Genomic DNA, 10,867 nt, shown 5'->3' with positions numbered 1-10,867 from the left:
TTTTTTTTTTTTTTTTTTTTTTTTTTTTTTTTTTTTAAGGCAGTGCCTCAGCATCACACTTATAGTGAAGTTCAGACTTTGACTAGGCCATTTTTTGAGCCACTCAGAGGTGGACTTTCTGTTGGCTGATTGACCTGATTTGTAATATTTGTGAACTTTAACCAAAAAAAAAAAAACAATTAAACTGATGGTGAGCTATTCTGCTCCAGGGATTTCTGCTGACAAGCAGAATTCATGGATCTATTACAAATCTTTAAAAAAGCATCACAGTCGCCACCAGGTTTGACTGAAGGTATGATGTTCTTTTTAAAAAATGCTGTTACTTTTACATCAGATGTAATAGACAGTCAATAGTATTTTGCCAAAGGTCTTATTGAGATACTCTTTGTGTTTAGTCAGCATTAGACAGCCTTTGAAGCATTCAGAAAGGTTATCATTTTTTCTCCTTTCTTATAGTTGAATCAACAACACAGACCTTAACTGAGGTAAATGAGGTCTACAGTGTTTAGATTTTGTTCTGGATCCTCTTGTGACCTTCTGGATGAGTCGTCGAGGCACTCTTGGACCAACATCGGCAGGTCAGACAGTCCTGGGCAGGTTCCCCGCTCTTCAAAGGTTTCTTTTTTTTTTTTTCCCCATTTGTGGATAATGATTCTCACTGTGGTTCCAAAGCCTGAATTATGACTTTGTAATCCTTACTGGACTAGTTGGTGCCAAAGTCTGTTTTTGAACTTTGTTTGTATCATTAATGTTCTATTTAATAAATTTATTGACTCCTCAAGTCTGAAATAAATCTGGCCAAAGTGTTGCTAATGAATTTCAGCTAAATGTGTGACTAATCTTAGTTGGATCACGAATAAACCATGAGGTTTTTCACATCATCATTTGAAAACTACATTTTGCATCTGCTTGTGTCATTCTCGCCTGATATTAAAATCTGTCTGATGACACGAAGCGTTAAAGATTCGCCGTAAAAACGTACGACGACAGAAGAATCAGTTAGCGGGCTGAAATGGGCTGACAGAGGGCATTGTGGCTTGAGCACTTTCTAAATTCCCCTCTGCCATCTTGCACTGTGAATTATTCAAAACAGGGACACAATATACCCGCGATGTGCTAAGTGCCTCTGCTCTTGTAATATATCTTAGTCACCACGTGGGTGTGCATCTATTAGCACCGTGCTCTGTCACACGAGGTGTGAAGACACTGAGGAAGGGGCTAAAAAGCAAAGATAGGACTGGATCCACGTGAGCAGCGCAGCTGACTTTGTGGGCATATTTTCGCGTGCCACTTTGAGGCAGCAAGCGCTTCCATCATACCGTTCTGATGGGGTTCCTGCAATGAAGCTAATCAGGTTTCACATATTGAGGAATACACATTAGGTAGGCTGAAATGAGGGCTTCTCCTAGTAGCAGGATGCCACATAATATTTCTAATAATGTAAATTGGGAAGGTGATACGCATTTGCCGGGAAAAAAAAAAAAAGTTTGAAAACCCCTTAAAATCAGTTATTTTTATTTTTGCAGCATAATCACCCAATGTAAGGTTTAGAAAAATACAGCCTTTAACCCAAATACAATTAAACAGTTTGGAAAAATCCAATTGATTTTAATAAAATTACCATGACAAAATTGTATGCAGCCATACCTCAACCCTGATTTGTAAATAAGGCAACATCCAGTCTAGTATAATATGTAACAAGCTAGGACCAAAGAGGGAGAGAAATATTTGACTATTCCTTTTTGCACAGTCTTTCTACCTTGCAGAGTTCAGGGTCCTCTCACATGCTCTCTCGTCTTTACCTCACTCCAGACTTTTTTCTGAAGAATTTAAGTCTTGGGACCAAGACGGCCATAAAAGGTTGATTTTGTGCCTGCTCAGTCATTTCTGTGTTGATTTGCCAATGTTTTCCTGCCGTTATCCTAGAGAGTCAGCTAGTGATGATCTACTTACACCAAATTTGTATGAAAAATATTCGAATAGTTCAACAAGTTTCTGAGAAAGTGCACTCTGCCACTCCCACAAATCCTCCATTGTGCTTGACAGTCAAAGACACTTCAGGTGTTAGCTACAATACCGTCAAAACCATTGTTTTGGTCTTTGGTACTTTGTATTTGTTGTACTTTGTTACTTAAGATACCATTTTTCACTTCAGATTTATGAAATTCCAAAGGTGCTAAAGTTAGCAATGAGGATTTGTAGCACCAACAAGGTGATTCCCAAAGCAATTCAGACTTTAACATTGAATTCTTTCTGTTTTGGGTCTTTTAGGTACCGGTGGTATGCTGCACTTCTACTTCCGCCCTGCACTTCTCTAGTTTCACATTTATGCAGAACATGTGTCACATTGTGTGGCTTTGGTCAGGAGCAATGACTCAACACAAAAAACAGCAAAAGGGGGAAAAAAGCAGCCAAAATCCAGAAAAAAAAAAAAAAAAAAAAAACCTTTTGGAGGACTTTAAAAAAAATCCTGGAGAATTATTCATCTTGAAATACTTTCAAAATACTAAGTGTGGCCGCTTTAAAGCGGTGATTTAAAAGTTTTGAGCAATTTTGCACATAAGGCAAGTGTATTTTGAGGGCTGGGCGGTTGCAAGGAATCTTCCCTTGCTTTCTGCATCATCATGTACGTATGCCTGAAAGTAAATTCCTGGGCTAATTATGGCATCTTTAGCCAGTGTGTGCGTGTGTGTGTGTGTGCGCATGTATGTGCTTGAAGCAAAGTGTGTGTCAAGAACTTTCTGTGCCTACCTAATTTTTGCATGCATGCTCGCAGTCTCTCCTCAAGATTTGACACTCTGTTGTGGAGCTCCTCGTAGTCATAGGCCCCCATCTCTTCTTGTAGCTCGCTTAGAACTGACGTCAGATTTCGGACCTCCTCCTTAAACTGCAATACCAATTTGGCATCGGCTTTGTACTCCTCCAACACTGGTATCAACGGCCTAAGCGCCTCCATTTTCGCCTTTATGGCCTGAAAGGATTAGAATAAGCTCGGTTGAGTGTCAAGCGCGACCAAAGAAATAAAAAAAGAGAGACTGGTTTTCAAGAAAAGAAGAAGGGGAAAAAAAAAAAAAACACCTGTCTGAGCCTGACTACTCTAACTCTGCCCTGCTTCTTCACTTATCGTGTTCGGTGTTTTTGTGCGTCAAGTGTACTTGTGTTTTTGTTTGTTTGTTTTACTTTTAGTTTGTCTGTGCAGGTGTGTCTCTGAGCGAACAAACCCAAAGAATACTCTCCACCCGCTTGGACGGAGCGGAGCAGGCGGGGTCGGGGCCCCTTTCTCTGGACGGCGAGGAGCCGGGTTTTTTTTATTTAAAAAAAAAAAGCAAGCCCTCGGTACACGGACAACAATTGGGAAAGCTCTTTATTGGTCATCAACGTTCAAAATGCAACATCGTATTAAGGGTTACATGCTTTACATGTCACACACAACAAAGTGTCTCGAATTTTTACGTCTAGAGTTTTACGTAAAGAGGTGCTGATTAACCAAATATGCATAGACAAAAGCCAAAAGAAAAGTGACTAACACCAATTAGTAATAATAATAATTAATAATAATAATAATAATAATAATAATAATAATAAATGTATTTACGCCAGCAAAAAGCTTTTAAGATGGAAAACGTTGACAGCAGTAACATGCAGGAATAGATCAGTAGTGGGTTGGTTCGGGAGAAGGATGAGGGGGGTTGGGGGGGTCTCATAATCTTAATGATGCTAAGGGTAAATTAACTGTTTGATGCCCAAACACTCTCAGTACTGTGGCGCAGTTCAGGGGGGGAATCTGGAATTGACCTGCCTCTTCTTCCCTGTGGCTCTCTTTACATGTCTTAAAGTTAGCCCTGCAAGCAAGAAAATGACAGACTGTTGACAGGGGCTAGAGCTTTCTAACCTGACTCAAGAGACACACAAAGGCACACACATATTTAGTAAAATGCACTTAAACAATGTCACAGTAAATTGCGCGCATGCACCGAACATGGCTGCGTGAGGCTGTGTGCTATGCATGCATAAATGGTGGGGATGAGACACTTGGAGAAGTGCAAGACAGATGGTATGAAAACAGGAGCTACTTTAGATTCAATGCTAAAGCTAAAGATGCAGAAAAACTGTATTTATGTGGTATAGATGTGCACATAGCTAAATCCCTTGTCTGTTTTTATTGACAAACCAGTAAGGGGTGAAACAAAATCTCAAACTGACAACTGAATGTTTGTTTTTGCCTGGACAGAGTTTGTCTGCTAAAGCAAAGCTAGCAAGAGACTTAATGCTAGTCGGTGCTAAAATAAAATTTAACTGCTTCAGCTTGAAACCCAGTAGTCTGAGGTTCTTATTTTGAAAAAGGGAAATTAAGTATTTTTTGTAGTTATTCTGTTGTGTTAAAGGAGTCTTTTCCAATACAATATTGCTCATATGGTTGGCTTACAAAAATCTGCTACATTAGCCTTGAAGAAGCTAATGTTATAGTGGCTTTTGAAGATGCTAATGTAAACAAGAAACACTGTAAAACTGATTAACTTTTAGCCGCAAAGGAAACTAAAGCTAAAGACTTATACGGGACAAGAAAAGAATCATTTTCAGTACTTTTGTGGCATTAAGCCCTCATTATTAACATCAATAAATTAAAAAATAGATATCAATATAAAAATTTAAGATACACTTTAGCTAAATTAGACACAATTTACCAGTGTTTTCAGTATGACCGTTGGTATGTGTTAAGTATGCATCAATAGGCAATATGCAAGCTTGGATATGTGGCGGTTTGAGGTACATTCATGACTACAGCCTACAAGAAATTAAGAGCACTTAAATTAGACTATAGTCAAATCTAGACTGGGTTATTCTGTAACAATTGCACACTCTTTACAACACAGAGTGGGAAAAGCAACAAAAAGGGTAAATTTACTTTCCTCGAATAGTAAATAGTGAAATTACCCAGAAATGGACAACTCTAATCTTGTCCATTCCTGTGAAACCACTAATGTGTATCATATAGAATTGTCGTTTGAGCTGAATGTGTTGTTACACACTTACTATAAATTTACTTATACATTAAGGTTTAATATCAGTATTTTAGCAAGGGTAAAGACAATATGTTTTATAAGCGGTTTAACATGAAACTTCAAGACAATATTATTACATTCAATGCCAAAATTAATTTGTTCCAGTTTATATGAAGAACAACAGAAATATCTGGGTCACATTAGCACTAATTAATATGATACATTCAAATTAAACAATATATTATTCCATTTGCAAAAACTTACATTTTTAACAGACTAAGCGGCAGCTCATTTTGTTGATATGATTTAGCAAATTTTATTGAAACACGTTCAATAAAAGTGCTTTCAACCCTTTGCGATTAAAATGAAGTTAAATCTTGCTCTGTCAAATTAGCTGTGTTAAATGGGATTTCTTCCACAGCTTCCCTTTTTACAGCATTTCTTTGGAGGCAGCTGATTTGAGAGGTGTTTATCTCCAACAGCTTACCTTGGTGTGTTTGACCAAATGCATTTCGATGAGCATCTATTGATTTTAATGTCATGAATTTAGCCGCGAAGCCAAACATGGCTGCAGCGCTGTTTGGTTTCAGGCCCATTGACGGGGAGAGCTCAATAACTTAAAGGTTTCGACTTGAGCTGCATTGAAGTGAAGCAAAAAGGCAGCAATGTAAGGAGCACTAATGCAAATCTACCAGAATGTCACAGCATCTCAGATGTGATCTGGAGCACCAGGTTTAGGAGGAGACAAAAGTACAGATTCTGGCTTTAAAAGAGAACAATTATAGTTCCTGTATCTAGTATAATTATGCATACAGTATGTGTGTTTGTTAAGCTAATTTTGTGATGAAACAATAGTAGTTTAAGGTGGATGGTTACAGTGATTTATCAAAAATCTTGATGGTGACACTTGTTTTTAGCATTTCTTTTTATCTATGTAAAAGAGACGAGCACTTACAAACTGTGGAATATACACTATATGTAATATAATGATTGCAGTGATTCTATACCCTTCCTGCTGACAGACGACACAGAATGGGTTAGGCTGCTAACTCTGAGTGACACAGCAGTCTCTGAGGGTATGGTGGTGGGATGGGTGGCTGCAGAAGGGGCCTCTTACCTTGTATTGCTTAGCAATGTTCTGCTTGTGGTTCTCCTCCACCTCCTTGAACTTCGTCTCCAGGCCACGGAGCTGGACCTCCATCTTCTCCACGTACTGAAGGTCCCTCTGGGTGCGCTGGTCCAGCACCTGGATGGACTGGGTCATGTTCTGGACCTGGGGATCCGGTAAACATAAATGCAGGCTGAATATCTAAAACATCTCTCTCTTTTTTTCCCTTCTACCTCAAAGGTTCGCTTTGAGTAGTCTGGTGTAGAGAAAAAGCAACAGGTTTCCAATATGTTGTTTTGGCTTGGCACGCATTTCGTGATGATTCACAAACTCTGACATCAGGCAGCTAGTCAGGGGCCTCACAAGCGAAGAATACATACTGTTCAGACATTTGTCGTCTCCAGAAATGTTCTACTTGATGCACTCCCCAAACTAAGAGGAGCCTGTTGATGTCGGCTAAATCGACTAATCTGCATTACTTTGGATTAGCTTGTTTACCGATGTTTGCGTTGTAGCTCCCAGGCTGGGCGTTGAGCTGCATTGCATCATTAGACATGTTGCTCTGGGTGCATGCAGCGCAACATAAGCGCAGCGTTCAACTGCCTCCCATGACGACTTGGGTTTCCAGGGAGCTCATTAGACACTTGATTTCTATTCTTGTCCCACATTCAGGGAGGTGACTAGGGGACCATCTCTTTGTGAGCGTGAAACAAGGTAAAAATGGCTACCCTGGGCATTGTGAGACGCAGATTGCCGTTGCTGGGTATTTAGCCAAGCAATTACCTTCTCCAGCAGCTGCCTCAGTTGTTTGGTGCGAGCATCCCGCGAGCACATGGACTGCTGGGGCGCCACCACGGTGCAGACACACCTCCCTTCACTATCCTGGGCGGAACTATACACCTGCCACGACTCCTCTGGGTTTGCTGGCAACACCTTCACGCAAAAGAAGAAAAAAAGAAAAGTCAGAAAGTGTTGTCAAATGGCTTGAAAAACGTAGCTTTTTAAAAAACATAATAAACAACAGTTAGCTTTGTTGCTTTGTGAAATATCCATCAACTTCCGGGCCGTGCCCATGATTAAGCACCGCCTGTTCGCCATCAAATACTGCACGTTCTGAAGATGCATCAGGATACCATACCATTAAAACCGATCTGCCGGTAAGTCAGCTTGGTTACCGTGGAAACTAAACGCAGGCTTGTCCAAAGGCATTGCTGACCTAGAAGTTATGAAAGGTCGCTCAGGCAAATCCTCCTGCTGCTGGGGTTCAAGAAATGTTTTCAGTTGCTGCGCCCCTCTCCTACTCCTCAAAGAGCTGTTTGGACTTTAAAGAGGGGAAGAACCTCCTCTAAACAAGAGAAATGCTGTTTGGTTTCACTTTGATCGTATCATTTCGGCGTGTACAAAATGAAAATAAATGATTTCTCCCCTGTGTTGTAATGTAACCGAATGCCACGGTTACACTCATTATTTACGAGTCGACCTGAGGTAGGAAGCAACTCCTTGACAACTAAGGGCACCCTGAGGCCCTGGTGGCCCCGAGAGCACTAGCTGTATCCATATAAAGGAAGATTTATTTGTATTTGCTCCGTGTGTCATGTTCACATTTCATCCACACTGTGATTGTAGGTACGATGATCAGGAATGTTTTTTGTGGATGTTTTTTTTTTTTTTTAATGGAGGTACCAATCAATAACCAGAAATCAGAATGCAGCTAATATTTCATGACCATCTCCAATCGATGATCAGCAGTTCAAACACTATTGTCCTGTTTAGCACATCCTTCAAAACCAAAGAACTTTAGTGTATAAACCCAACAACCAACAGCATCTGATTTGATGCACCGTTGTTGAGTTTAGTTCCTTAAAACGACAAAAATGTTGATCTTGCGATTTTGTAGTTTTGAATCTAAACTACTACGTCTCACCAAAGAATGTGCAGTACATTTTTTTGCTCTGCCTTCAGTCTATATATGGGTCACAGCTCTACGATTCCAGAACTATGACGTCACTTTTTTCTTGTTATAATCCATCACACGAGACGTGACTAATCCATTTACCGTCCTGCTGTTGGGATCAGAGAATAGGAGTGGCTTTTTTAAAAAACACATTCACTACTGTGTGTCAGCTGCCTTTTAATCCAGCCAGGGAGGCGGAGACAAAGCAAAAGGGGAATGAGGCTACAACTGAGTTGCATAAGAAAAAAAAAAAAAAACTAAAGAAAAAAAAAACTAAAGATTCACACATAAGGCTTTTTATAACTTTTCCCCCTAAGGACTATAACCCCTAAGAAAAGAAAAGGTTTTCTGCTTCCTTGGTGGAGTTAATAATAGCATCAGAGCCTAATTTGTGTTAAACTCAAAAGGCTGTTGCGCTGCTGATTGATGCTTCCGAATGGAAAATAATGGGAATTCTTACTTTTGATCTATTTTCAGAGTCTATCTGAAACTCATTCCATGCAGAGGCACTATGTGAAGGAGTACAGTGGTGGAGAAAAGCAGTGACCACTTCTAGAAATCTGCTGGTCCAGGCAGTCTTAAGATGTAGAGGAGAAGCCACATTAAATCACGCATTCATTTCATTAACTGTTTTGTTGCACACCCCTTTGAATTGTCGTCCTTTGCTGCACTAACCCGCACATAACAGTAGGCAAGTAACTCTCCTAAAAAAATTGCATACAACCCCCTGGATTATTAATGGCACCTATTTGGCCACCCCCTTTAAAAAAAAAAAAAAAAAAAAAAAACTTCCTGCAGGCGCCCCTGTTAATGGGATTGATTCCATTAGGCCACTTACTGTATCCACTGCTTAAAATCTAAATATTTGACAAGACCAGCATGACAAATACTTGATTTTGCTTCATCAGTGGCATTGAGCGCCTCCTTCTTCCATTCACCCACTGTGGAGAGGAAAGATGAAGACTCCTGCTGTTTCAGAGGGGATCTAGGAAAGCACGCTCTTTTTTTCTTTTTTTTTTTTTTTTTTTTTTTTGAAGCATTTAAATTTCCATATATTTTTAGAATCAAATCTGAGAGGAAAAAAAAAAGGAAAAGACCAACTTTCCATTTCGGTGCAGCAGCAGCGCAACATCAAACACCAGAGGAGGAATCTATGATGTCTCTCCAAAATCCTTTACTAGTCCGGGGCGCACGGCACGAGCTCAGCTTTAAATTATGAATGAACCAACAGCGCTTTCCTATAATTAACATTCCCTTTAGTAATTAAATCTGCCCGATCACTGATGGGGGCAAAGGGGGGACTGAATGAAACTTACTCCCGTGCTCCGGTCTGGGTACCCTCCCTGCGCCGCCGTCAGCTTGGTAGTATTGAGCCCCACCAGAGAGGGGAGGGTCTGCGACATCCAGTTGGTGATCATCGCCATGGTGCTCAGCACGACCCCGATCTTCAACAGCGGCACCGTCATCTTCTTGGCGCTCCGGACGACTCGGACTCGATGTTAATCCTCCTTCATTCTACGGACTCCGTGGAGAAACCGGGGAGGCGAGTCGCGGTGCCCAGAGCATCTCGGCGGTCCGACCGGGTCTCCGGCTCGGCTCGGCTCTTCGTGGACATCTTCAAAAGGCAAAGGGGGGATGCGGGGAGTGCTCGGACGCAGACGCGCAGATGGGTATCTGGGACAGAGGCAAGAGAGAGAGCCGCAACGCTCGATCCCCCAAAAAAGTGCACGACGGGTATTTAAAATAAGCCCCCGAAAGCACGCAGCGGATGGATAGATCCTCTTTGCTGGCCGTCCCGCACAATGCTGCTCCCGAGCTCCGGTTCGCCTTTTACTATCTGGGTCCGCCTCCTGCTTTGGGTGCGCTCTGTGATGAACTGCTCGTACGGGCGGCTCCAAATGGATGTGAGGAGGGAGGAAAAAAAGAAAAAAGAGGAGGTGCTGTAGATCTCCACAGCGCCAGACGCAATGATGTCACACAGTACGGGCTCCGCTCATTGTAACAGCCAATCTCGGACCGCAGCCGAATCGTCAATAAGCCGACCGACACAAGCTTCTCGACAATGAGGTCAGTCAGACAAGTGATGTCTGAGAGGACTCTGTGATCCTGGAGGTCATATTTCTCTCTCAGTGGCCTTTATGTCCGCACAATAAATCTCGAGCATTCGCTTTCAACTTGAAAGAAAAGAAAAGAAAAAAAAGTATAGCTGCACAGCTAACACCAAAAAAGAAAAAAGTGCATCACAAAAGGCAGTACGGTTTGCAAAAGCAACGGAATGAGCGTGTTGGTTGTCTGATGGAAATGGAAGCGTTCGGTTATCAGAGAATCTGCTTTTCATTCATGTGACTCTGGCGCCATCTTGTAGCTGATTTTGGCGTTACAAGTTTAAACAGGCATCACTTATTAAAGGCGCATTTCAAATAAAATCTGGCGGGGATTTCGGGTTTGACTTGCACCGACCTTTGCATCTATATAGTGTACACACTTGCGTTGTGAATGTCAGAAGCGATTAAAAACAATGTGCAGAAAATCATTATATCGATGGAAATGCGGTCATGGTGTTCATATGAATCAGAAGAAACTGACTGATAGTCACAAGTCCCATCCAGTGTTATGTGGGGCAAAAGCTGGAAAGTTAGGGAAATATTACATTGAGAGAAAATATTACATTGAGAGAAAATCTCTGAATCCCATTCCCTGGGACTAATTCAGGTGGCGGTTTTATATATATATATATATATATATATATACATATATATATATATACATATATATATATATATATATATATGTATATATATA

The 10,867-nt window shown here is 41.0% G+C and overlaps 1 protein-coding gene across 2 annotated transcripts in view; it reads right to left on the bottom strand.

The window, feature by feature from the left end:
• The window catches only part of LOC106940038 (noelin), a 41,616-nt gene that overhangs the window by 12,631 nt on the left and 18,118 nt on the right, over positions 1-10,867 (bottom strand). Inside the window, exons 1-4 of one of the 2 annotated variants that reach the window (XM_015022656.1) lie at positions 9,382-9,742; positions 6,895-7,044; positions 6,121-6,276; positions 2,752-2,971 (exon numbers count right to left, since the gene is read on the bottom strand). In XM_015022656.1, the coding sequence (XP_014878142.1) occupies positions 2,752-2,971; positions 6,121-6,276; positions 6,895-7,044; positions 9,382-9,531 (676 nt within the window). In that variant the 5' untranslated portion in view covers positions 9,532-9,742. Of the gene's footprint in view, positions 1-2,751; positions 2,972-6,120; positions 6,277-6,894; positions 7,045-9,381; positions 9,743-10,867 lie in introns of those variants that run through there. The other variant, XM_015022657.1, reaches the window with a different exon arrangement.

This window comes from Poecilia latipinna, unplaced genomic scaffold (assembly GCF_001443285.1).
Source record: "Poecilia latipinna isolate Pla-1442-1.1 unplaced genomic scaffold, P_latipinna-1.0 Scaffold3070, whole genome shotgun sequence".
NCBI lineage: Eukaryota > Metazoa > Chordata > Actinopteri > Cyprinodontiformes > Poeciliidae > Poecilia > Poecilia latipinna.
The sequence above is the reverse complement of the archived record's forward strand: the minus strand, read 5'-3'. Positions and strand labels throughout refer to the sequence as shown.